At 52.3% G+C, this 27,643-nt stretch overlaps 1 protein-coding gene across 1 annotated transcript; it reads right to left on the reverse strand.

Annotated features, from left to right (window-relative positions):
- On the reverse strand, positions 1–27,545 carry LOC125514514 (mediator of RNA polymerase II transcription subunit). Its single transcript, XM_048679853.2, has 21 exons — positions 27,155–27,545; positions 27,025–27,068; positions 26,634–26,733; positions 25,586–26,551; positions 24,385–24,619; positions 23,943–24,160; positions 22,830–23,043; positions 22,267–22,553; positions 21,724–21,807; positions 21,434–21,528; positions 20,956–21,118; positions 20,636–20,881; positions 19,981–20,148; positions 19,787–19,900; positions 19,544–19,669; positions 4,852–4,997; positions 2,652–2,895; positions 1,814–2,573; positions 1,494–1,675; positions 601–704; positions 1–473 (listed from the first exon to the last, which is right to left on the reverse strand). The coding sequence occupies exons 1-21, from the start codon at positions 27,293–27,295 to the stop codon at positions 269–271; spliced, it is 4,842 nt and encodes a 1,613-aa protein (XP_048535810.1). The 5' UTR covers positions 27,296–27,545; the 3' UTR covers positions 1–268.
- Positions 27,546–27,643: the final 98 nt, after the last annotated feature.

Below are 27,643 nucleotides of genomic sequence, written 5' to 3' on the forward strand. Positions count from 1 at the left end.
TGACAGTAAATATGTTTTGACTTTAGACAGACAAGTTCATTTTTAGATGATAAACGTCGCAATCTACACCACTGCTACATATATATGGGGTTACAACACAGATCCAGCGGACAATCTGCCCCTAACCGTTGAGATAAACTCCAGGTTCCGGTTTGGCAGCAAGTTAACTGGTTAAAACTGCTTGGCGCTCAGGCCTGTACAGCGAGATCAGCCGAGCCGCAGCAGTTCAGGCGTACACTATTTTACAGCATCCATGTTGTGTTGTAGATTAGGATGGGTGTTGTTGCGCTAGCTTTGGATGGGTCGCCGCGTAAATCGACGAGGTTGGTTCGGTCTTCAGGTGGGAGAGGAGATGCTGCACGTCGGGCCTAAGCATGTCCACCACTTTCCCGCACAATGTCAGTATCTCCACTTTAGGTTTGCTGGTACTCTGAACCGGGCCGCCTTGACCTTCGTACATGACGGCATGATGCCTGTTTTCGCGACGAGAACATAAGCTCATATGAGAAGCTATACAGCGAATTAACGATTGAGCACAAAATGGGAAAATACATGTAGTCCATGCCCGAGAATTTTCAGCGAGGATTAGGAGTATCTTACAGGAAGTCAATGATGTCTCCAATTTCTGATGCAGGCACATGAGGTGAGGCCTGAGAGTTCTTCCCAAACACATCCCCCAACACACTGAACAGCAAAGCCAGTGTCTGCAGATCCCGAGGACAAGAGAAAATTAGTACAGAACAACAAATAAACTGTACTTCATACAACAATGTATCGGGCCACCGGTGAAGCCAGCAGAGCAGGGGCTGGTGGAGTAAAGAAAAATGGTGTTTCTGTTAGTGCGAAAATGATGAAAACTAGCAAATATAGCAAGAGAGGATGTTGTGGGTCCTGGCCACTTTTGGCCTGCATGAAGCTCTTCCCATGGATGAAAACATCCGGTCGTGGGGAAAAATCAATAACATGCGTTCATTTATTTCGTTCAGAAAGCAAGGGCACACTTACAGCTCAATTGTGTCAAAGACACAACAAATCAGACAAGTGTAGGGCCTAATGATATATGACTGCGAGCCTATATGAATGCACGAGAGGAACTATTCGAGAGTCATTCCGTAAGAATCCTAGAAACTCATTCCCTGTTCCAAACATATATATGGAAAACATTCCTATAGGATTGCAGTCTTTAAATAGCCAAAAAATACTACTCCCTCCGGTCCATATTACTTGTCGCTGCTTTAGTTAAAGCAGCGACAAGTAATATGGACCGGAGGGAGTACATTGGAAAGAGGCTAGCAGTGCTTTTTCAGTGTGAAGTTTCTGAAACAGAAGACAGAATAGAAGCCATGTTGGAACATGATCTTGCTTTGATTATTGAGATTACAGGTGTAACATATATCGTAGAAATTTGTTCAAAACAGCTGTAAATTTGCTCTGATTATTGAGATTATACATTCTCTTAGTAACTAGAAGTACAAAGGGAAAACCAAGCATACCTTCATGAATAGAGGTCGAGCAAAGGCTAGACGAGGCAATAAGGGGCCCAATATGCGGAAGGCAATTCTCAACATGGCAACTGAAGTCACTGGCTTGAGATGTTTGATGACAGTATGCGAAGATTCCAGCCACTCTTGAGGAAGATTGCTAAAAAATGAGTGTAGAAGGGCCACAATGTTACCTGCAATCAAGGCAGAACAAACATATAACTAGAGCACAAAATGGTATAAGTGTATTAAATTAACACTGAGCTGAATGGGCCCAAATGTTTAGGCTGAAATGGGGTAAAAAGACAGTAAACAAAAATGTCTTACGGTACCTATGGCTGTCGATGTACTGTCTTGAGAAGCCCATGTTGGGTCCAGAAGTGCATAACCGACAGCTGAGTTAAGCTCTTTCACAGGTCTCGAACTGTCAGAAAGCCAACGACAATCTTTTATGATTCGAGCTGCTTCTGAGTAAAGTTGCATGTGGAATTCTGGTGGGAGTTGTGCCAGCAAGAAGCCACATGCTTGAATCATCAAAACAGACAACTGCTGACAAGAGTAGCCACTTCTAGAAACAAAGTTAGCGCTGATTCCACTTGCCGAAATGTTTGCTCGGCTGGCACCTGCAGACTCGGCACCGGCGCCTGAAGGAGAAGTTGGCAGCCCAGAATTTTGGCCCAAACCACCAGACATTCCTTGACCAGTATTAGACTGTATAAGCATTGCTTGTACATGAGCTATTAATTGAACTAGAGAGGACACTATTTGAGAAGCTGGCACAGAGAGTGAGAGAATCTCAATAGCTGCTGTTTCCAAAACAAGCTGTGTGTATGACCCAGGATCCTGATTTTGATAAAATGCCCTCTGAGCATCAGCGTTACTATTTCCACCAGCTTGCGTAGATGCGTGAGGCTTGCTGAAATTTGTGCGTCCGCCAGAAGCATCTGCTGGGTTTGATTTGGACTTGCTACTCAAAGGAGGTATGACATTATTAACAAGGCCTAGCAAAAGGTTGGCAAAATATTCTGGTGGTGGGCAAATAGAAGAATTTGAAGACCCTAAATATTGAGCAAAGGATTCCGAGAAAGGAGTCTGTAAAATGATCACCATTAGTATGAATAGAACTGGACAGCTAGAAGAGTTTCCAGAAAAGAGTAAACAGGGGTTTACCTTGGTGGTAACACCCAGCACGTTGAGGATCCGGACAATTAACTTGCTTGGAAGATGACCATAGAAGTATGCAAGAATATCCCGCACAAATGTAAATCTCAGTGGGTGGAAAGCGAGAAAGGTAGAATAAAATGCGAGAACCCTGTCCGCAATATCTGTAGCATCATTCTCAATAAGCCTATAAATTATCAGCGGGATGACTGGAAGCAAGCGGGCAGCAATGTCATCGAAAAAGGGAGGATAGCTGCATTCACAAAACAACTATAGTGAATCAAGCTTCAATAACTTTTGCACAGAAACCCAAAAGGGCAAACTATACCGACAGAAATATGATTTAAAAAGTCAAATATACCCAAATCAACATAATATGCCATGGTACAAGCCTACAAGGTAATATAAACATAGAAAGTAAAGAGATATATGTACCAGCCAGGGGATTGAGGCTAGCACCCCCTCTGAACCGGAGCAACATATTGTTAAGGGTGGAAACTAGCACCAGATAATACAAATTATCTGATGTTCGTATTCAAGAAAAGGCTACTACGGGATGAGATATCTGCATCCGAATCAGAATCAAATCTGGATCCTGACAATATGGGGACTTAATATCCAGATATAAATGCGGATGTGGCATTGGAAAAAGACGAGGATACGAATTTTCAAAATCGAATGTATCAGTGTCAGAGTAAAAACTATCCAGCTCCCTGATCCAGTGCGGCTGTCCCCTTAGATCTCAGCCCATTTAGCAAGGAAAAGCCCAATAAACAAAGTTTAGTGCCAAAACTCTGGCATCAGACACCTCAGTCGCATCCCTTGTCAAGCAACTTGCACGTCGCCCTCTTCACACTAGTGCCCTCCATGCGACTCTTTTGCTTTCTTCTCCACGCAGGCACGCTCCTACTCCTTTCAGCTTCCATCGCGCACGGTAATAACATGACCATACAGTAGTAATCAATCACGTCATGGTGTTGCTCTTCAGGAATCAGGATGCATGCTTAAAGAGCTGGACAAAAATCTACCATGCGCTTAATTATGACCCACACTTTTACAGATAAAATGCCAAACTAGTTTGCTGCCTAGCTCTAAGACTTGTTAGCTGGTATATTGTGCCGCTGGAAGCCTTGAACAACCAAAGAGATCAAGGGAACCACTGTTCATCATATGTCATCAATCAACAGCAATATCAAGTGCCCTATAGTGTGTCGTCAAAGTTTTAGGATATTTAACCTCGCAAAAAAAATTAGGATATTTGTATTCAAGTAGCACCCGAGCTGTCCTCGTGTTCGACAACATCCGTATTTGCATCTGTACTCGTTTTGAAAATATGGAAAAGAAACTGGGAAGAGTACCATCTAGTCAGCATCCAATCCATTTCCACCCTACATATTGAGACTATTGGCACTGGCCCGAGCAGCAAATTGGAAGAATTGTCGAAAACTCAAAACTAAACTTTATCAATTTCATTACAGTGTATTGTTTTTCTACCACTAAACCTTGCTTTATTAGTTACTCCCTCCGTCCCATAATATAAGAGCATTTTTGACACTACACTAGTGTAAAACTGCTCTTATATTATGGGACGGAGGGAGTACTTACAAAGTTGAATCATGAAAAATGCACGCAACTTAAAACATCAAGATGATTTTACAAACAAAAAACGAATGCAGAAAAAAGTAGATATGTTCTTTTACCGGGTAAAGTAGATATATGATCCATTGCTAAAGTAAATCCTAATCACAGCAATACGTAGAAAAAGGCATCTTACATCCACCCTTAAGAATGTTCAGGAAGTCTATTACTAGTGGCCATATATGGTTGGGAATAGGACAAGGGTTTACCAAACCAGCGAGATTCAGATAAAAACAGGGATGGTTCAATTTAAGGCTGGGAAATAAATGGATAAGTACTTACCAGGCATACCCAGAAACGCCCCTGACTAAAGATAAACTAAGCCCTGTACGCTCGAATTTATCTACAGATCCAAATATATCAGACTGTACCAGGCAATCAGATTAACAAGCAAATTTTCAATCAAATAGCTAGTTGGTATTGCTATTCAAAAGACAACTAAAGGTTAAAAATGAACCTGCTTTACGCATGTTTTCAACGAATATGTTATATATCATTCAAATTCCAAATGCATAATTGCATATTTAACTAAAACACTGGACTTGAATATCAATTAAAAGATTGCACTTACCGGTCCTTCCATGAAAGATGGTTACCAAGAGCTTTCTGGAGCTCAGCTCTTTTTGGAGGTTGATTTTTTAGCCAATGCTCAGGTGAGCGAGAACTGCAGAATGCTTTAATTCTGTGCTGAAGTTCAGATCTTTCAAGCAGACTTATCTGTAATGTTAAATTTATCATCAAAGCAAGTCCAAGCTTTAGCATACACAGATGAAGCAACTAGTCAGTTTTAAAATGTCAAATCCGTCCGAGTACAATGCTTTCTAATTACCTTGGTATACACAGACAAAAATCTAGTTGTTACTTAAGAGTAGAAATTAGCCAGCTCAGGCACTGGTTGGTACTCAAAAGACCCTGTTTGTTTGGGCTTGTGCTTCAGCTTGTGGTGTTTCTAACCGTCTAGAAGCACACACTCAACAAACACCTGTCGGCTTTACACTGGGGTGGAGAAGCGCCACCAGAGTTGCTTCCCGCAGTCCCTTGCCAAACCTTCCACAGGAGACTTGACGTGGTGGGCGCACGGCAGATGCCAAGGGATGGCTAAAGAGAGGAGGAGGCTCGAGGGCGCTGGTGGACTCCAGAGGCGGGGTTGGCATGAGCGGGCACGAGACGCCGGACATACCCAGGTTCGGGGCTCTCCGGAGAGATAATACCCCTAGTCCTGCCGAGTGTAGTTGGATGATCGATAGTACAATGTTGCTCCTGGAGCTGTATGGAGGAGGAAGGAAGCTGGCCAAGGCTTGGGCTGCTCCTTCTCTCCGGTGTTGCTGTTTTGTGGCTAGTCCTATGCTTACTTGCTCTTCTCTCGTATGTGTTTTCTGTTTGCCCTCTCGCTCGTCTCCCATGATCATGGGCTCCCGGGGGGTTTTACAGTCCAACCCCCCGGGGGTACAATGGTAATGTTACAAGTCGGTGGGTCCGTATTGTCGGTGTCCGGGAACCCAGGCTGGGTCCCGCTGAGGGCTTGTGGTTCACCGGGTTCCCCTAGGTGCGGGCCCCGCATGCCTAGGGGGACTGTGCGCCGTCTTGTCGATCGTCAGGGCGTAGCCGAGTCGAGTCGCGTACAATGCTCTCCGTCAGGTGGCCGCTTGCTGTCGTCAGCGATGAAGGCGGGGGCACTGTAGCCACGCTGGCCCTAGTTAGCGGGTAGGTGAGGGGCACTGTTGCCACGTTCCTGCTGACCAGAGGCATGGGCGGGGCACTGTTGCCTCGGTCATCGTTGATTGAAGTCTCGTCCCCATCATACGGCCTGGATGGGACGGGAGTTGACCCGCGGCTGGATTGCGTAGCACGCCACGGGTGGTGCTGGCTTGTCGAGGAGGCTTTGGCCGTGCCGGGTTCGGCTGTCTTGCGCTAGTTGTTGGGGCCGAGTCGGCTAGTCTGGCCGGCTTGCGGGGCTTGGCCGGGTCGCTCGACCCGGCCAAGCGCGTGACGGTATTGAGGGGCAGTGCCAACCCCGTTGTTTTTCGAACAGGATTCGGGTTCCGTTGCCTGCCCGGGGTCCATCCCCCGACAGTAGTCCCCGAAGCTGTGAAAGTCCGCCGTCTTCGGATGAGTGAGCCTTCGCAGTTCCCTCCTTAAGCAAGGTGGATTCTGCGAGCGCCGGGTCCGGCAACACCCACTCAGTGCCGGTTTTCTCGGAAACCGGATCGTGGCATCCCGGCCGTGGCGGGAACCAAGAAGTCCGGCGAATCTTGGGGCAATCCCTCGGGCTTTGCGCAGGCGCCACGTGGTGCCCGGAAGTCGAAGGGGCCTAACAGGCCACGCGCGTGACGGGATTGGGCGACGGGCTGGGGCCCGCCGCCGCACGCCCTCGGCCCAAGCGCGCAGATTTATTGCGGCATCCGGGGGCTGGTTGCTCTTCCCCGGGCAGTTACTGCGCGTGTACGTGCGCACTTATTGCGGGGTAGTGGAACGGGCGCGTGCAGATGATCCCACTTCCCCCACTTCCCCACGTTCAAACCGAGGGTTATAAATCGGGGGACAGGGGGGCGGCGGACATTATTCTCGCTCGAGCCCTCCTGTCCCTTTGCTCTCGCTCCGCTCTTTGCAATTGACACACTGCGGCGCCCGCTGCTCCGAGCAGAACTCCTTCGCCGTCCATCTTCCTTCTTCTTCCTTTGATCATGTCGCTGCCATCGGGCTCCTGGATGGGTTCAAATGTCACCTCCGAGGACATCACCCAACTCCGGGCGACGCGGCGCCTGCCGCGGGAGACGGACGTCGGGGTCCGCCTGCCGCGCGGCGAGCAGAGGCCTCGGACCAAGGGGCGGGAGCGCGTGGTCTTCCTCACGCACTTCGAGCACGGGTTCGGGCTCCAGCCGCATCATCTTGGCGTCGGCGCCATCGTCCAGCTCTATGGCTTCGTCACCCTCTGCGAGGGGTACCTGGGGGTCGAGCCTACGATCGACCTCTGGGCGCGCTTCTTCTCCTTGAAGCAGCAGGGCCTGTCGGCCGAGGAGTTCGCCGATTGCGGCGCCGCCGTCATCTCGAAGCGGTCGGGGGCGGATTTCCCCAAGATCCCGCTGGAGGATTCTGCCAAGAAGTGGCAGAACTCCTTCTACGTCTACAACCTCGGTGCGGATCACATCAACCTTCCGGCCTTCGCTATCGCACCGCCGCGGGCGAAGACGAACTGGGGCTACTCGCCCAGGCGCCGTCGCAGGAGATCGTCAATCTCTGTGAGCGGGTGACGGTGATGAGGACTCAGGAGGGGCTCACCGGCACCGACCTCCTCGCCGCGTTCATCAGGTGCCGGGTCCTTCCGCTTCAGGGGCGCTCCTGCCTCATCGGCGAAATGGTCGGCCTTCAAGACCCCAACCGCATGGGGTCGACGCGGTTGTCCGCGGAGCAGATCGCACGTGGCGTGAATGACATCTCCAAGGCCAACCTTGGGGAGGACTGGCAGTTCGGCAAGGCGCCGTACAGCCAGTCGAATCCGGCGCCGCAGGTGAGTGTCTGGTCTTCTTACTTTGCTGCCGCGCACCTTCTTATCCGTCCTGACGCGACGCGGGGGGTACTTCTGAACGCAATTCGGCATCCTTACGCCCGGGCCCCGTTGCAGGTGACGCAGGTGGTGCCAGAGGAGCCCGCGGCTCATGGCGGGGAGAAGGCCGAGTCCGACGCCGGCGCTGGGCGTCACGCGGGTAAGTCCGTGTTTTTCTTCATGTGTCTTGAATTGCCGACCACGGCACGGAACGGTCGGTGCTGACGCCAGTTGTCGGTGTAGTGGCGTTGGGCGGGGGAGGCGGCGATGCGGGCAGAGCCGGGTCCTCGCGTGGGGCGGCGCCGAGCCGACCACATGGGAAAGACAGCGCGCGACCCCGGGCCCCGAAGCGCACGGCGGACCCGGCCGGGGCCGGGAGGCCGGCCAAGAGGAAGCGCAGCGGCGGGGACGGGAGGCCAACCCCGGTCCCGGTCTTGGCGGGGTAAGCTTCATCTCTCGTTTGCGCTCAGATTCTTTTTCTTGAGCTAGTCTTGTTTCTTTTCTGCTCATTCTGTCTTCTTCTTCAGGTCGCCAATCGCACTGGCGAGGGTGGCGGCGGAAGCCGCGGCGGCCGAAGGGGCCGTGTTCCGCAGGAGCCGGTCCGACCTCGCCGACCAGGCCGAGGTGGAGGGACGGGCCGACTCGGACCTCGGCCTGGATCAGAATGACGCCGAAGCCTTGGCCTGGCGGGACAGGAACCGGGCCGCGGCGGAGCTGGAGGCGGCGTCGGTCCGTGCTTGGACCGACGCGGCGGCAACATGGGCGCGAGCCGGCGCGGAGCCGGCCTGGCGCGAGATGTCGGAGGGCACGGTGGTGGCGGCGACGGTCTTTGAGCCGTCGTCGGTGGGGCGCGGCCGTGGAGGCCAGGCTGAGGTGGTGATCCCTGACCGGGTGGTCGTGGAGGTGGCGGATGACACCCCGCCGCGGGCCGACGTGGTCGAGCGAGCGGGGACTGATGGTGGTGGAGGCGGCGGCGTTTTTGAAGAGACGCTGCGGGCGGCGAGGAGGCACCGCGGGCGGCGGTGACGGAGGCCACCCCGGCAGCTGGGCCGGAGACGGCGACGCAGGGCTTTCCGGCGTCCGGGTCGGAGACGACGATGCAGGGCGTCCCGGCGCCCGGGTCGTCATCGGCGCTGGGGGGCGTCGGAGGAGGTGCTGGCCGCGTCGCGAGCGGCCAGCGGGGAGTACGCCTTGGTGCCCCGATAGGGAGGGCGCCGAGCTGCCGTGCCGCAGCTGGCGCGGAGCGGGGGCGCCGTTGTCTTCGGGCCTCAGACTCAGGAGGAGGCGGCGCTGGACGCCGTCAGTCGCCGCCTGTGAGGCCGGACGTAACGGCTCAAGGCCTTCGCCCAGGCCGAGGTGGAGCGGACGCGCGACCTAGAGCGCGTCATTCTGGTAAGTCTTCTTGTAATTTCTTCTTTGTGGGGGCGCGCCAGCGCACCCACTGGGTGTAGCCCCCGAGGTTCGGGCCAACTACGTCGAATCTTTAGAGTGTTGGCCTTGTTCTCATTTCTACCTTCTTCAGCATCTCGACGCCTTCCAGATCGCCGCCTACAATCGTCTCCTGGGCAAGCACCGGGAGCTCATGGAGCAGCTTGCCGCCAAGGAGGAGTTCCGCGTCGCCGCAGGTATTCTTGTGCTCTTTTCTAGTGGGGGCGCGCTAGCGCACCCACTGGGTGTAGCCCCCGAGATTCGGGCCAACTGTGTAACAGTTGGGCCAAATCTTAAGTCTTGCTTTTTTCTTCTGCTGAGTCCTTTTTCGCAGCCGAGGTGCTGTCCTGGCTGACTCGTCTGCTCCGGGCCGGTCATCGCTACGACCGGCTCGTTGTCGACACAGGCCGTCTTGGCGTCGAGGCGGCGCAGGCAAGGGCGGAGGCGGCCGCGGCTCAGCGGTCTCTCGACGAGGCCAACCAGCTGCATGAGCAGCTGGCGGGTCACAAGGGCCGCCTCGAGGCCGAGGTGGAGCTCCTTAAGGCGGAAGCCGCCAAGATGGCAGAGGCGCAGCAGGCCCTGGTGGAGGCGGACCAGCAGCGCGGCCAGCTGGCTAACGACAAGGGCCGGCTCCAGGCCGAGGTGGAACGCCTGCAGGGGCAAGTCACCGCGGCTGAGGGGGCCCATCAGGACGAGGCCCGTCGCTGCGAGGCGGCCGAGAAGGCCGAAGACAAGGACGTCGAGCTGAAGGCGGCCCTTGCCAAGGCGACCGATCTCGCGTCATCGAACGGGAGCGGCGTGGTACGTTGCTTGAGGCGCAGCACCTAGAAGAGTCCTTCTCCAGTAAGTGCTTTTTCTTGTCGTTTGCCGGGTCAGGATCCGGCCTTTCTTCCATGTTGCTCTTCTTCTAACTCGCTTCTTCCTTTTGCGGCAGGGGCCTTCTCGGAGACGCAGCGACTGGCAGAGGAAGTTGTCCGCTATCAGCGCGACCCGACCGGCGTCGTTGGGTCCGGGACGGATCCGCAGGTGGCCTGGACCTTCCCGAAGATCGTTGCCGCCGCTGAGGCCCGCCTGCAGGTCCTGGGAACGCAGTTGGGGCGGTTGTCCCAGGACGGTACCGCAATAACGGCGGCCCTATGGCCGGACTCCGTCCAACCGAGCAGCTTCTCGCGCCTGGCGCGTTGGTTGGAGATGGGGCCGGACCGGCTTCCCGGGCCAGCTACATCACCGAGTTCGCCTTCCACGACGAGTTCCATCCGAAGTGGACAGAAGACGGCAGGGTCGTGGACGGCGACGACTACGGCTTGCTCCTCCATGATCCGGAGGGGAGCTCGGAGGAGACGGGCGTCTACCGCAACGCGGGTGCTGAGGACACCGGCGCCTCGCTGGACCCGGAGGCCACCAGGGAAGAGCCGTCGACGTCGCGACGCGGCGCTGGAGGTGCCTGAGACACTTTGTGTAAAATTTGTTAAATAGCAAGTCCACCCACCCACTGGGGGTTTTAGGGTGTAATGAACTCGGGTCATGGGCTTTTGCTTAAATACTTGTGTAGATGTCGTGGGTGCTTTTGCTTTTTGCCTTCCGTTTTTTGGACCGATTTCATGCGCTTTTACTTTCTCAAACGGCCGAGGCTCCGGTCCGTGACAAGGAGTTCGGTTCTTTGAGAGGAGCGCGCAGGACTTGGGTCCCTCGAAACGTTGAGCGCGAGCGAAACACCCACTGGGCCAGCTGGCGGCAATCCGGCGAAGCCGGTTGGCGAGCAGCCGGTCGTGCGGCTGTTCATTTGATGAATGGTGGGCCGGGTTGATCGACCCGGCAGCCTTTGACTTAGTGTATGAAGCATAAAGGAGCTTTGGCCCGTTGTGCTTGCCAGCCGACAGCCAAAGCTGGATCTGTGGCTTTAGGGCAAAGTGGGGGACCGCGGCATCCTAACTTTATCAGGAATCACCAAGTAAGGTGGCGGGCTGGCGACCGAGCCGGCCAGTCCCCGAGCCCCCAGGTCGAGCGAGTCGGACCGGTGGCCGGGTTCAGTGGTATAGTGATGCAAGAAAATAGGGACACAATAAATTGGTCGACAAAAGGCAGCCCCCGAGTCTCGTTCGGGGACCCCATGGTTCCATGCGTTTACAAAAGGCGACGATACATACGCTCGTGCGGCTAACTGTAAAACGGGCGGAGGAGTTCCGCGTTCCAAGGCCGGGTCGTTTCTGCACCGGCGGTGTCCTTCTTGCGCTTCCTTGACTTGCGTGCGTCGATGAGGTAGTAGGCGTTGGTGTCGCGCAAGGCCTTGCTCATGGAGGGGACAGTTTGTGCTGGCCTGCCTGCTCTTGGACGAGTCGGAGGACGAGGTCGCCCTCGCGGAACGCGAGGGGCTTGATCTTCCTGCTGTGGTAGTGCCTCAGGCCTTGCTGGTAGAGGGTCGAGCGACTGAGCGCCAGGAGGCGTGCTTCTTCGAGCAGGTCGACGCCATCTTCGCGGGTTTCTCTGGCTTCGGCTTCGGTGTACATCGCGACGCGCGGCGAGTCGAACTCGACGTCGGTCGGGATGACGGCTTCGGCTCCGTAGACGAGGAAGACGGGGTGAACCCGGTCGACCGATTCGGCGTGGTGCGTAGACTCCAGAGAACGGCTGGCAACTCGTCAAGCCAGCTGCCGGGTGAGCGGATGAGTGGCTCGACGAGTCGCGGCTTGACGCCGGACAGGATGAGTCCATTGGCCCGCTCGACCTGCCCGTTGGACTGCGAATGCGCAACGGAGGCCAGGTCGAGGCGGATGCCGGAGACAGAGCAGTATTGCTCGAGCGCGCCCTTGGCGAAGTTGGTGTCGTTGTCGGTGATGATGCTGTTCGGCATGCCGTAGCGCACCGCTATGTCCTTGATGAACCGAACGGTTGTTGGCCCGTCCAGTTTCTTGATTGGTCTTGCCTCGATCCACTTGGTGAATTTGTCCACTGCCACCAGCAAGTGCGTCATGCCGCCTTGAGCGGTTTTGAAGGGTCCAACCATGTCGAGTCCCCAGACCGCGAAGGGCCAGGCAATCGGTATGGTGCGGAGTGCTGACGCCGGCCGGTGGCTGCGTTTGCTGAAGCGCTGGCATCCCTCACACTTGAGGACGAGCGACTCGGCATCTTGGAGGGCCGTGGGCCAGTAGAAACCGTGGCGGAACGCCTTGGCCACCAGGGATCGTGATGCGGCGTGGTGCCCGCACTCGCCCTGATGTATGTCGAGCAGGATGTCGATGCCCCGTTCCTACTTGACGCAGCGCTGGAACACGCCGGTGGAGCTGCGCTTGACGAGCTCGTTGTTGATGATGTTGTAGGCGGACGCCCGGCGCTGCACTTGCCGAGCCTCGGTCTCGTCCATGGGGAGAACCCCGTTCTCCAAAAATTCTGATATTGGGAGGGCCCAAGATGGAGTCGTAACCACGGCGAAGACGGCCACCAGGGTGGGTTCCGAGTCGGCAGCCCCCGAGCCGGGTTGAGCAGCCCCCGGGTCGGGGATGACGACGGCCGGGTCCGGGACGATGGTGGCCGAGTCGAGCTGAGCAGCCCCTGGGCCGGTTTCAGCAGTCCCCGGGCCGGGTTGAGGTGCGGCCGGGTCGTCTGGAACGTGGATGGACTCGGAGTCCGGCGATGGCTTGACGGACGGCTTGCGCAGGTGCTCGAGGGAGACGCCGAACGGGATGGCTTGTCGCGACGAGGCGATCTTGGCGAGCGTGTCGGTTGCTTCGTTCTCCGCGCGCGGGATGTGGAGGAACTCGCAGCCCTCGAAGGATTCGGACAGCTTCTGGACGAGGAAGCGGTAGCTTGCCATGTTGGAGTCGCGGGCGTCTCATTCGCCGGAGCACTGCTGCACCACCAGGTCCGAGTCACCATAGCACAGGATGCGTCGAATGCCGAGTTCCTTGACAAGCCGGAGGTCGTGCACAAGGGCTTCGTACTCGGCGACGTTGTTGGAGGCGGCGAAGTGGATCTGGAGCGCGTAGCGGAGCCGGTCACCCTTCGGGGACGACAGTACGATGCCGACCCCCAAGCCGAGTCGCATCTTGGACCCGTCGAAGTGCATGGGCCAATGCGTCGAATCGGGAGGCGGCGGCAAGTACTGGGTCTCGGTCCAGTCGACGAGGAAGTCGGCCAGGGCTTGAGACTTGATCGCGGTGCGGGGCTCGTAGAGGATGGTGTGGCCGGCTAGCTGGATCGCCCACTTGGCAACCCGGCCAGAGGCGTCCCGGCATCCGATGATTTCTCCGATAGGCGCTGTGCTGACCACGGTGACAACGTGCTCTTGGAAATACTGCTTCAGCTTCTTGGCGGTGAAGTACACGCCGTAACACATCTTCTGGTAGTGCGGGTAGTTCTGCTTGGAGATGGAGAGCACCTCGCTCAGGTAGTAGACCGGGCGCTGGACGGCTTGGATCTTGTCCTTCTCTGGTCGATCGACCACCAGCACCGTGCTGACCGCCCGCGAGGTCGCGGCTATGTAGAGCAACAGCGGCTCCTTGTCGGTCAGCGCGGCCAGGACTGGTGCGGTGGAGAGCATGCGCTTGAGGTCTTGGAAGGCCTCATCTGCCTTGCCGTTCCATTCGAACGGGCTTGTCTTCATCAGATGGTACAGGGGTAGCGCCCTCTCGCCCAGCCGGCTTAGAAACCGGCTGACCGAGGCCAAGCATCCGGTGAACTTCTGGACATCGCGCAGCCGAGCCGGCTTGCACATGCGCTCGATGGCCTTGATCTTCTTCGGGTTCGCCTCAATGCCGCGTTCCGAGACGAGGAAGCCGAGTAGCTTTCCGGTCGGGACGCCGAAGACGCATTTTTCCGGGTTAAGCTTACCTTGTATTCGCGGAGGTTGGTGAAGGTTTCCTTCAAATCATCGAGGAGCGTGAGGTGCTGCTTGGTCTTCACCATGATGTTGTCCACGTATACGTGGATATTGCGGCCGAGTTGCGACAGCAGACATTTCTGCATGCAGCGCTGGAAGGTGGCGTCGGCGTTCTTCAAGCCGAACGACATGGTGATGTAGCAATACGCCCCAAAGGGCGTGATGAAGGACGTCTTCAGGGCATCGGCCGAGTCCAGCTTGATCTGGTGGTAGCAGGAGTAAGCGTCCAGGAAGGACAGGAGCTCACACCCGATGGTCGAGTCGATGACTTGGTCGATCCGCGGGAGGGCGAACGAATCCTTGAGACAGGCCTTGTTGAGGCTGGTGTAGTCGATACACATGTGCCAGGTCTTGTTCTTCTTCAGGACGAGGACTGGATTGGCCAGCCACTCGGGGTGAAACACTTCCATTATGAAGTCGGCCGCCAAAAGCTTGGCGACCTCTTCACCAATGGTTCTTCTCTTCTCTTCGGAAAATCGTCGTAGGGGTTGACGGACAGGCTTGGCGTCCTTGCGGACGTGAAGTTTGTGCTCGGCGTACTTCCTCGGGATACCCGGCATGTCCTTGGGGGTCCATGCGAAGATATCCCGATTCTCACGGAGGAAGTCGACGAGCTCGCCTTCCTATTTGCTGTCGAGGCGGGCGCTTATGACAACGTACTTGCTGCAGCTGGGGTCTTCTGGGTTGAGCTTCACTTTCTTGGTCTCCTTGGAGGGCTTGAAGGCGGCCTCGTCGGTCAGGTCCGGGGTCGGGATCGACGCGGCGGAGGCCTCGCCTGCCAGGGCGACGATCCAGTCGAGATGGCGCCGCTCCTCGGCGATGACCAGCGACTCGGCCAACTTGGCGCCGTCTCGGGCGCACTCCAGGGACTTGCGGTAATCGCCGATGATGGTGATGAGGCCCCGGCATCTTCATCTTCAGGTACGCGTAGTGGGGAACCGCCATGAACTTGGCGAGCGCGTGCCGGCCCAGCAACGCGTGATACGCGCTAGACAGGTCCATCACCTCGAACCAGATCGGTTCGCGCCGGAAGTGGCTGATGTCACCGAACAGGACATCTAGCCGGACCCGGCCAATGGGGGAGCAGGAGAGGCCGGGCACGATGCCGTGGAAGATCGTTCGGGTCGGCTCCAGGTCCTCGGCCTTGAGGCCGAGCTTGGTCATCGTGTCACGGTAGAGGATGTTGATGCTGCTGCCACCGTCGATGAGGACTCGGGAGAACTTGCATGTGCGCCGCGCGACGATGGTGGGGTTGAGAATGAGGGCGTAACCACCCGGACTCGGCATGACTGCCGGGTGATTGTTGTTGCCGGCTGCTTTCGCCGGCCGGCTTTGGAAGGGGAACCGGCTTCGCCTTGCCGGCTTCATCCAGCGCCACCTGCATCTTCATGGCGGAGTCGGCGTTGGCGTACTTGTCCGCCGTCACCATGAGCGCGGCCATGGTGGCCGGCTCGGAGCGTAAGAGCTTGTGCTTGAGGAGGGTGCCGTCTCGGCACCCGCTGACAAAGTACTAGATCGCCTGGACTTCATGGACGCCCTCGCAGCTGTTCCGGAGCTCGGTCCAGCGTGCGAGGTACTCGCGACCGGTCTCCGTAGGCCCTTGCACGCACATGGCGAGCTAGCTAGGGCAGCCGAGTCGCTTGTAGGTCCCCGTGAAGTTGCGGACGAAGGCTTCCTCGAAGTCCACCCACGTGTTGATGCTGCCCATCGGCAGGCTGTTCAACCACGTGCGGGCCGACCATTGGAGCATGAGCGGTGCGTAGCGCACGGCGAGACGACAATTGGCACCGGTGATGCCAATGGCCGTGGTGTAGTCGGTGAGCCAGTCTTCTGGCTTCACTGACCCGTTGTACTTGGGGGTGTCGCGGGGAGCATGAATCCTTTGGGGAAGGGCTCCTCCCGGATGCGCGGGCCGAAGCACGCCGGCCCGATAGCGCCGCTCTCCTCCACCTCCAGGGAGTGAGCGAGCCGATCGAGGCGGTGGCGAGCGTCGGCGTCGTCGATGGCGCGCGGGCCGAGTCGACTTGCGGCCAGGCCTCGGGGGCCGGGTCGGTTGGAGCCGGACGCCGGCCATGCGGGCCGGGCCCGTGCTGGATCTCTAGGGCAGGCTCGTCGCCCAATCCGCCGACGGCTGTAGCGGCCGGGTCGCGCCGAGTCCGGGTTATGCCGGAGTGCGCCTCGCCGGGTGGCGAGGAAGCGGTGTGCAGAAGTTCGTCGGACCCGCCAAGGCAGGCGAAGCCGGATCCCGCCGGCTTGGCGAGCTGATTGAGGCGGTCCTGCTAGGCGTTGGCGGCGTGGAGGAGTTCGCGCATCCGCCCGATGCGCTCTTTCAGCTCCTCACCCGCGAGCTGGTCCAGGCCGGCTGCGGCTACCTGGGCAGCGCGCATGTTCTTCGCTGGGGTCTCGTAGACGGTTGGGACGGCGCCGAGGGCCCGGCCGATCACTCCTCCCCGGGCACGCACATCGGCGACCCGGCTTGGCCCGGCCGCGGCGGGCGTGAACCCGTAGGCGGCATCGCCCTCCAGCTGAGCGGCGTCCAGGCGACGCTGAGTGGCAGCGAGCGTCTCGGACAGGTCCAGCATCTGCTGGCGCCTTTCCTCGAGCTGGGTTCGGGCCTCAGCGACGTTGGTGGCGTTGACGTCGGTGCCAATGGGGATGCGGAGGCTCTGCATCGCGGCGCGCAACGGATCGGACGGCTCGATCTGATCCGCTGCGGCCCTGGCTTCGGCAGCCTTCCTCGTCTTGCTCGACGAGGAGGCGCTGTCGCCGGTGACGAAGACCTCCACATGGACGTCCATTGCCCCGGCGAAAGCGCCGCCGCCGAGGAAGAGGGGAGAGTCGGAGTAGCTGAGCACCTCGCTGGGGTACTTGTCGGCCGCGAATGCATCGGAGATACGCAACGCGGCGAAGGAGGCGGCAAGCGCGCCGACGACGTCGTCCGCCAGCGCGACGGATTCGTCGGTGTAGGAGAAGGGCCCCGTCTGAAGCATGCTCCCGGCCAGCTCCTCAAGCTGCCCCACGGTGGGCGCCAACTGTCGTGGTGGGCGCACGGCAGATGCCAAGGGATGGCTAAAGAGAGGAGGAGGCTCGAGGGCGCTGGTGGACTCCAGAAGCGAGGTTGGCATGAGCGGGCGCGGGACGCCGGACATACCCAGGTTCGGGGCTCTCCGGAGAGATAATACCCCTAGTCCTGCCGAGTGTAGTTGGATGATCGATAGTACAATGTTGCTCCTGGAGCTGTATGGAGGAGGAAGGAAGCTGGCCAAGGCTTGGGCTGCTCCTTCTCTCCGGTGTTGCTGTTTTGTGGCTAGTCCTATGCTTACTTGCTCTTCTCTCGTATGTGTTTTCTGTTTGCCCTCTCGCTCGTCTCCCATGATCATGGGCTCCCGGGGGGTTTTACAGTCCAACCCCCCGGGGGTACAATGGTAATGTTACAAGTCGGTGGGTCCGTATTGTCGGTGTCCGGGAACCCAGGCTGGGTCCCGCTGAGGGCTTGTGGTTCACCGGGTTCCCCTAGGTGCGGGCCCCGCATGCCTAGGGGGACTGTGCGCCGTCTTGTCGATCGTCAGGGCGTAGCCGAGTCGAGTCGCGTACAATGCTCTCCGTCAGGTGGCCGCTTGCTGTCGTCAGCGATGAAGGCGGGGGCACTGTAGCCACGCTGGCCCTAGTTAGCGGGTAGGTGAGGGGCACTGTTGCCACGTTCCTGCTGACCAGAGGCATGGGCGGGGCACTGTTGCCTCGGTCATCGTTGATTGAAGTCTCGTCCCCATCATACGGCCTGGATGGGACGGGAGTTGACCCGCGGCTGGATTGCGTAGCACGCCACGGGTGGTGCTGGCTTGTCGAGGAGGCTTTGGCCGTGCCGGGTTCGGCTGTCTTGCGCTAGTTGTTGGGGCCGAGTCGGCTAGTCTGGCCGGCTTGCGGGGCTTGGCCGGGTCGAGCGACCCGGCCAAGCGCGTGCCGGTATTGAGGGCGGTGCCAACCCCGTTGTTTTTTGAACAGGATCCGGGTTCCGTTGCCTGCCCGGGGTCCATCCCCCGACAAGACTTCCCCGCACTTCACATTATTTACAAGCAAACTGCCAACGGATATATATATATAAGGAGATCCTCTGTAGTTTTCCACTTTCCCCATCCCAGTCTAATCTTCTCCTATCTCCCGATGAAGTTGTATAAGATTTGGGAGAAAACAGCGGCAATGACCCGAGAGCTCCCCTCTACAGCCATCCGCGAGCCCCTGACAGCTTACGATGCCCTCCGCACCCACACATCATCCCAGGCTTAGGGTCACATGCCCCCCACCTACTCACGAGCCATCTCTCAATGACTGGTGGCAATCCGCAAGGCAGCTCGCGCCCAAGCCCATGCGCAAAGGCCTCGCATCTGCGATCCTGCTCGTCCCTTGGATGCTATGGAAGCACCGCAATGACTGCGTTTTCAACCAAGGCCGCCCCCTGGTTGCTGACCTGCTCACAAAGATCAAGGAGGAGGCCGCCGCTGGCGGGTTAGGGCTTAGAGCTATCATCCCGCAAACCTGGGACGTCCATTGACTACCATCCCGAGCTGTAACCGCCTCCTTTAACCCCCCCCCCCTTCAATACAATGAAACGCAAGCTCTTTTGCATTTTCTCGAAAAAAGTTCCGCGCCCTCCACAGAGCTGGAGCTCAACCACTGGTGACCGCCAGCCAGATCTCTGGCCCCGTACGGTGGTGCCCTTGTGCTTCCCTCCTATATACAGCAGGGTACTCTATGTCTATTCCTACGACACTTTGATAATAGTAATGTGTTACCAAAAGGCATCCGCATGCTGCCCTCTGTTACTCTTTTTTTTCGAAACGGAGGCAAAAGTTTTGCCTCATCGATTAATTAAGAAGAAGAGAATTGCCCAGTTAATTTACGAAAAACCGGGCGAAAACCAATACAAACGGAGCACATACTAACTACTCACACGGCAAGAAACCCCACAACAACACAGGTGAACCCCCCAGTCTCTTCGAATACACAACATCCACAGAACCCGACATTGCTACTACACCAAGAGACCGCTGACAAGAACACCTGGACACAAGGCATCTGATACCTCTCAAGGACGGGCCGAGAGATCTGTTACTCTTTTAATGACTAATACAAAAACTGTAACGTGTTACCATATCCATGCATTAAACAACTTGTGCATGCTTTAAAAACTGCAAATAGAACAAAAAGTGTCTGGTTTTCAACCCTCAACTCTAGCTAGAGTCTACTTATCAACCCTAAACTCGAAAACCATTCTATTAGATTAGCTGCTTTCAATATTTGACCATGAACAGCTATCTAACAACTGGGAAACAGTCAGTTGGTAACTAAATAGTGGTTATCGAACTAATGATGTAACAGAAATATGGGATTCAAACCTAATCTTTTAAGAGGACTTACCACAAGACGTAAAGCATAAGGATCATCATCCCTGTCAATAAGAGCTAGCAGCACAATGTCCAGTGGAACTAACTCATGTGTCCAGACAAAGAATGCAAGATTTGTGATTGCTTTGGAAAGTAAATCCTGCAAAAAAAATAAGCGACCAGAAAAATTTAGACACAAGCTACTAGAAAAGGAAAACCACAAAAAACAAAAAGGCAAAGAGACAACTTTTGTAACAAAAAAAATTTCTTGTGTCACCTGCACTAGATGCCCCCGTTGAAGCTCAAGCTGGATATGATGCAGAAGAACATCAACCATTGTATAAATATTTGCCGTAACTTCTTCAGGTGAAAACTCTCTCAAGACACGAGCCTGCGATAAGATCAAGCAGCGCATGTATAGAGTAACTGACAACCATCGTATGGAAGTAATCACAAAAAATAATATCATACAAGATTTGCGCTGTTGATCTCAGGATGTCCATTCATTAGCATCCAAGCACCAGCGCATAGATATCGACGATGCTGAGGGAAACTATGGCTCAAATAAGTCATGACATAGTTCGGCTCAGCGGATGGTGACAGTAGCTGGTTGCATTGATTGATAACAGTAGTTTCTGCCTGAAATGAGAGTTGTCAAAATTAAAGGTGAAGAACAATGTGGCCCAGGCGCCCGGTACAATAATCTCAAAAATATATGATAGCAAGTTAAAGAAACCAATCCAAGACCTTTGGCAATATTATACTATTATACATGGCCGGAACAAGCATGTGGAAATGCTGCATTTTCAGGTCACAGAAACCATATTTATTCAACTTAACCATAAAGTAGCAAAATGTGAATATGTGATAATATCACTCTGGTGGTATATATTTAATGGCATTTTCTAATGCTAATAGTACATAAATGGTGCACATACAATTGATACATTCTCCAGCAAACTATCCACAAATAAGAAGAGCAGTTATTACAAGCTAAAAAAGATATAGCAAACAGAAGCGTAACTAATCAATCCTCGACAAAAATGAGCTACAAATTACCCAAGATGGTGATCAGTAGATGCATACGGATATAAATGGCCAAACATGTGTCCCCAAAAAATGATACCTGCTGCCATGCTTGGATAGCTTGTCCCCTCTTATCCGCCCTAACCGTTAAAAAGTCACGAATAAGGGGAGGAAAATAACGTAGAGTCTTTTCTGACCATGTATGCTGACTGGTTGCCATAATTTGCTCCAATAGTGGTTGAAGATAAACCATGTGTTCAACCTCGGCGATTCCACGTGTCTTGATGGTGATCGCAAGGCTTATTATGGTTATGCGGTTAAGCGTTTCAGTAAACTCAGTTGGTCCCTACATAAACATAGAAGTCACTCCACAAACTAGTGATAGTCGAATTTCTAAAGAAAAGTGTGTATTCTTTTTACCTTCAACTCTTTTTTCACCAAAAAAAAGTCTCTCAGTGAGAGAATTAAGTTCATGCACAAATTTTCAGCTAATCTAAAAAGGCGATGCTCTCCACGTTTTCCCTTAATCATTGATATTATCTTTGTGACATCATACATCAATGCCTTGCTTTTTCCATGATACCTACAAAAGACCCATAATGATGTAAGAAAATAAGAAACGCACAATGATATAATCAACAAAAGACGCAGACTTTGAGGATTTTCTAAAGGACTGCAAAACAAAAGGAAATTCATGTATTATTATGCTGAGATCAGTTTAGAAGGGTAAATCTCTATATGCACAATATAGAAGGCATTTCGAGTCAGGTGAAAAGAAAGAAGAAAGAGATGGGAAAAGAAACACTCAGATATTCCAATCTTTTGCTGTGCCAAAGCTACTTTCCTTCTAAGAAAAAGAAGAAGAAAAAACTAAAGATCAGATTAGGTAAAGAATGACCTGTACAGAGGAAGTAGTCTGTAATTCAGTATCTCAAGTAGGAGCAAAGACACACCAGATTTGCTCAGAATAGATGGCGATCTTTGGGTTAATGTCTGCCAAGTTTAAATAGCATGAATGTATCAGAATTTCCATAAGACCATGATTTGCACGAACTCAGAACAGGGGACCCTTAGGGTTATAAGTTACAATTACAAAAAGTAATTCGGAAATCAGAGGAAAACAACAGTCAGTCTGGCAGAAGCCCCATATGAAGAATACAGATCAAATTAACAGGTAGCAAAACTTACCGTAAAATGTGGGCGGAACAATGAATGTGGTGTTATAAGCAGCAACCTAACGTAGGTTTCCACCATAGCAATGCTAGGAACAGCCTATCAACGAACAGAGTTAAGATTAAAGTAGCAATATCAACTGTATGGCATCTAAAGATAGATGAGTATTAGCAATGAGACCAAAAGAACAGATAATTGTGACTGTATGCATACTTCGAGCAAGATATATTTCCAGTCAAGATTGCAAATGATGTCATAATTTTAGAACAGATGAGTCACAGGTTCATATATTGTTAGCAAAACTGTAACATATGAGCTATCAGCAATTGCTATTTAAATGAGCAGAAGAATTATTCACAGAAATTGTTTTGGTCATGTGAAAACATATGCGAACTAAGCTATTTTCTATTTATGTATCAACTAATGTATATAAAACTAACAACCACAAAGCTTATAGTCTGAATGAAAAGTTGTGGTGGGCTTTATAAAGCTAAATACAGAACAGAAATATAAATGCAACTAGGGTATTAGCAGCAGCTTGATTTTTTAAAGTTTTACCTGGCCAAGAAATATAGTCTCTTCAAGCTGGTAAGCAAGCTTCAAACACAAGTTGATAGACAACCCAGAAAGCAACGCCATTGACAAAGGGTAAGTCTCATGCATCATCGTCACTCTTTCATTTGGTTGCATATTGGGTCCCTGCATGAATTCTGCCCCTCCAGCTGATGTAAACCAGGTCATGACTGCATCACATGCTGGTTGTGCCATGGTGAATGAGAGAACCCAAAACATGCCCATTGCTCGCTCATCCAAGTTCATAAAATCTATCATTCTCTCTCCCGAAGCTATTTCAAGGGGGAAAATGTTTCTAATTTATCAGTAGATACATGATAGAAGGCAAAATTGCAAATTATAAAAATGGTATGCAGCCAAGCATCTCTCAATGAAATAACATGCATTGCCTGCATTCCGAATTCTAATGTTATTATGTAATGCAAACAAGGATTTTCCTACATTTAATTACTTCCTGGCCTATCTACACATATCCCTTTTAATGAACTCTTGATTTAGCCGGAATTTTTACAAAGCAGAGCATGATGGTAAATCTAGGGCACAAGTACCTTTCGTCATCTGTTTCCACCACTCATCTATCTGTTTGCCTTTCTGAAGCTGATCGCTGTTCAAATGCTCTCTAATTGAAGTGTTGAAAGACCAAATGCGCAAAGTCTGGCTGCTACTTATGAAATCAAGAAGAATACTTTGAGGGCTGATGTTATTAGGATCAAGGCTTTTGTCTTCTTTGTGGAATGAAATTATCTTGCGTGTCGTTTCAACCTGACAGAACAGCAAATAATTAGAACGATATTATGTAGTTACGATGAACATGTAACTGTGAAACTAAGACAAATACAATAAGACAAGTAACAAAAGGAAGCATAAAAATATTATCCGATATAACAAAACGGTAATCATTTAAGATTTTACAGCTCTTAAACATGAAGTTAGTCATGTATTGTTATTATCTGTAACAGTTTGTTAGTGTTAAACAAATTGAGTGTAGACCAGATAAAGTGCATTTAATATTCCACAACAGAATAGCCTTTTTACAACACCCGGTCATCAAATAAGAATCGCACTCCACTTCCCCCTTCATCGCAGCCGTTGATGAACATACGATCTCCAACAGCTCCTCCTCGACCATCATGTTAACTAAGGAAAGCAATGACATTTGCACCATATACAGGGCTATGCTTCCTTTTCCTCCAGGATCACGCCTATAAAGCAGATTTGGAACCGCAAATGCACTTCCAAGCTTAAGGCCTTTGCATAGCTCCTACAGAATGATACTCAGTGCCATTGGCATGGCTCGTAGGCATAACATTCAATGTCACTGAGGATTCGAACTGTGTGCTCTGCAATCCAGAAGAACTGAAAACCAGGGATCGTCTTTTCTGGAGCTGCCCCTTCAGCACCTTATATGTTGGAATCCTATTGGACTCTCTGTCTGTGGACACCAACTCAGATACACATCATCTTCTTTTATTGGCCACGACTCACTTGATCCCCCACCCCACCCCCGCGCGCGCGCGCGTGTACACGCTCTATGTCAACCATGTAGATACCTTCTTGTAAGGTTTAACAAAATCTACTCCCTCCGATTGAATTTAAGTAACTAGAAAAAAGGAAGGAAAAAATAAGAAATATGTACATATCATCATACAAGAGTATATCACCTTTCTTGGGTCCGAACTAAGTGTGTTCATCACAATCTCAATACGGATAATCTGTGCAAGCAACCATGTGACATGATTACTGCGTAGAATCTGTTGATCACCATTTGTTACTCGAGATGCAAGCTTGTCCACAAAATCGAGAAAATCAATACAGCCACTTTTCATTAGGAAGAAAAAGATATCTGCGAACAAAAGCCAATCTTGCCAGCACTGAGTTTCTGCAATAGTATGACAAAGCTGTAATGAGTGCATAGGCAGCAGGCAATAATTAATAACTCCATACGAATACCCGACAAGCAGATTTATATTCTTAACAAAAAAGGTGCATGCCTAAAAAGGGCATTTAGTAAAAGGGGTGAGCATCCATGTACACCTGGAATCCACCCACTTGAGAAGGGATCTGTACTCGAATCGACAAACAGTGAAGCTCCCAGATGCTAACCTGAGTTAGTTAACTTCAGTAGTTCAATTGTCCTGTCAGCAACTGCCTCACCAATCATATCTGGTGAGAAAACAGCTCCTGGTGTTGATGTTTGAGAATGTGATCTGTAACAAGGAGCAACAAGAAGAACACGTCTCCACCAATCTGGTGATGGAGTTGTGCGGAGAGCATGCCTCAAGCAACGGAGAGCACGTTCCCAGTCTAAACCCCCCTTTGGAATAGAGTTTGCAAGATCCTAAACAAGAATGCAATGTAAGTTTTGGTATACTGCCCAAGTTTGTTGCCTAACAGTTTTTAGTTGCTTCATTTCACTTGTTTCATGTGTAACTTCATGCATCTTGCATATAATTTATGATCAGTCATAACGATGAATATTGTATCAATAATGTGCAAGACACCCGCAAATAAATACGTATTGTTTGTATTTGCAGTACTGAACCACCAAACCATAGAAAAAAATAGTGATCCCTTTGTAACTAAACATAAACCATTTTAAAAACATTGCACTTGAACTATACCAGCTTTAGACAATAATAAATACATCTAACATGACCACATGAGAATCACTAATATACATAAAACTATGTAATACGGCAACGTGAAAATAGCATTAACAGAATCTATCTCAGAATGTGTTCACACAATTCTGCCTTTCCAAAAATGTTGTTGAATAGAGAATGTTTGTATATTAACTTATTCCTCCCTCATTCTCTTGGGTATTCACAAGGACATTTCATTTATTTTTTCTATCTAATTGTTTGCTTAAGTTTAAAACCTTCATGATATGTGCTTGCAATCAAAATAATCTCCATAAAAGTATTTCTGCATGGAGGTAATAGTAAACACTACTCCCTCCGTTCCAGTTTATAAGGCGCACAGGCATTCCACGAGACAAGTTTGACCATCAATTTAACCAACAAAATGTAGATTATATGCCACGAAAATTATATTGTTGAATTTGTATTCGTAAGAAGTTTCCAATGGTATAATTTTTAGGACACATGACTTTTATATTATTGATCTAACTGATGGTCAGAGTTAAATCTTAAGATGTATGCACGGCTTATAGACTGGAATGGAGATAGCATGAGCTTGACCGGGGGCTTCGATGCATGTATAATATAACAATCCATGCAACCATGGGAAAAGTAGGCATAAAAGGAAAGATGTGCTAATTAGTGAAAAAAAAAGGTAATATTACCTCTCCATGCAGTGGCTCACCCAGAACACTAGGATAAGTAATAGGAGAATAACGCAAATTAGCAACAGATTCACCAGCTATGCTTGGGTAGGATTGTGACAAGAACCGATGAGTTCCAAATGTTGGGCAGTGAAGGTGTTGATCCAACATTTGCATGTGCATGCACACCATGTCCCTCCTCCTATGGATCTCCATAATAATGCAAATCACCGCATCATCATCAGGAATGTTCTCCAGAAACTGCAAGTTGCTGCGAACAAGCTCATAGAATGGAATGCGACATTTCTCTTCATCAACTAAAATCCAAATCACGTCTAAGCATAGATGCATCCATTCATGCACGGGCCTTCCGATCCTAGAAGTTTGCACTGTATCAGCTTCATCCACGCCATGGGGTCTCTGGTCCCAATTGACTAGCCAATTTACCATATGATGGAATATCGCAGCATGAGTAGCTGGCTTCAAATTGGACTCCAGACCAGCTAAAATAATTCTACAGGATAAATGATGCAGGTAGCTAACTTGTGCTCCTCTGCGGGACTGGTCACCTCTTGATGTTGTACCAGGCTGCCCAAGAGTAGAGAACTCAGCCGCCTTCATGGGTGACACATTTGCCCCTACAGGTTGATCAATACCAGATTGAGTAGGAGATCCAATAGTGTTCATTGCTGACAAGGGAGACGTAGGATTTGAAGCGTGAAAGCTTGGAGCATTTGGCACTGCAATAGCTGATGAAGAAGACACAGGGCCACCGAAAGTCACAGAACCCCCTTGGCCCATTGGTGCCTCGGCGGAGGAAACTACACTAAGTAGAGATGGAATGAGACTGTCCCATCTGAGGTGGCCACGAGCGCAGAGGCACCGTGTAGCAAAGAGCAGGAACTGAGATTGTGGAGCGTGACTACTGCATTGCAGAACAAATGAGATGAGAACTGATTCCGTGACAGCCTGCAACTGCTCCTGGTCCTAAGAAAAATGGGAAACATAATCAATCTCTTCTGTTTTTGCCCTGTGGTCAAATGAATATCTGTGCAATGCTTCTGCTTACCGGAAACGGCACGCACAACTGCTCAAAATCTGAAATGAACTGCTCGTCGCGGGGAGGCAGATCTCTGTTATGAGCAGATACTCTCTTCTGCAGCTTGTTCCTGAATAATTCGCGTGATCAGAGTACAGAACAGGTGCTATAAGACAACGTACAAGGAAGACAGCTACCACACCAGGGTTGCACTAGCTACTCAAAATTGTCAGCATAACATAGCATTAAGAAGGCATAATAATCTTCATGCGCTCAGCTAACGCCATATGCAGTAAAACAAATAACAGCGCCACAAACATAATCCGACATCATCTACCATACCACCTTAACCAAATACTGATACGGTACTATGCACGAAATCCAACCCGATTTGAAGCACACAGGAGAGGAAGCAACTTACGAGGTCTCCCTCGCCGGGTCCTCGGCTCCCTGCTTCGAGTTCACCTGCAAGGCCACGGGCACGCAGGGTCAGAACTAGGGTTTGGCGAGAGCGTGCGGTGAAAGATTGGGGGGAAGGGATGGGAACGCACGCCGAGGTACAGGGTGAAGAGATCGGCGATTGCCGGGCGCGCCGGGTGCTGGAGGAGCTGCATCTGCCGCTGGTGCGGCAGCACCGCCGAGGCCGAGATCGCCGGCGACAGCGGCTGCCTCTGCCCGTGGCCCCCGTCCATCTCCGACGCGTCGCCGGCGAGCGGCGCGGCTGTCCGACCCCGACCGGAAGGGGAACGTGGGGAGTGAGGGTTTAGGAGTGCGGGAGCAGCCGGGGAGTAGCCTGGTGCCGCCGCGTTTGGCGAGAGAGACGGAACGGACGGCGTGATCTGTAGCCCTGAGGTTTGAAGCCTGATCCGAGCCGCTGCTTCGGGCCGAGGTTGGGGGAACAGAGACAGAGGGCTGAACCCTCTGACGGGTGGTCTCGTATGCCGGAAAGAACTGATAGTGACAAGTAAAGATCTGGGTTGACCTCTACCCTAGACTTGTCACTCGTTCTTCCTCATGTGCGAGTCCCTCTTCCCTTAGAG

The sequence above is a fragment of the Triticum urartu genome, chromosome 6A, assembly GCF_056163025.1.
Source record: "Triticum urartu cultivar PI428250 chromosome 6A, HENAU_Tu73, whole genome shotgun sequence".
NCBI classification, from domain to species: domain Eukaryota; kingdom Viridiplantae; phylum Streptophyta; class Magnoliopsida; order Poales; family Poaceae; genus Triticum; species Triticum urartu.

Excerpts from the sequence above, each read along its gene's own strand:
- LOC125514514 (XM_048679853.2), bottom strand. The coding sequence starts at position 27,295 with ATGGACGGGGGCCACGGGCAGAGGCAGCCGCTGTCGCCGGCGATCTCG. Across the intron at positions 19,901-19,980 it reads AGATCAACAGCGCAAATCTT|GCTCGTGTCTTGAGAGAGTT; the intron begins GTATGATATTAT and ends ATCTTATCGCAG. Across the intron at positions 1,676-1,813 it reads CAGTACATCGACAGCCATAG|GTAACATTGTGGCCCTTCTA; the intron begins GTACCGTAAGAC and ends CCTTGATTGCAG.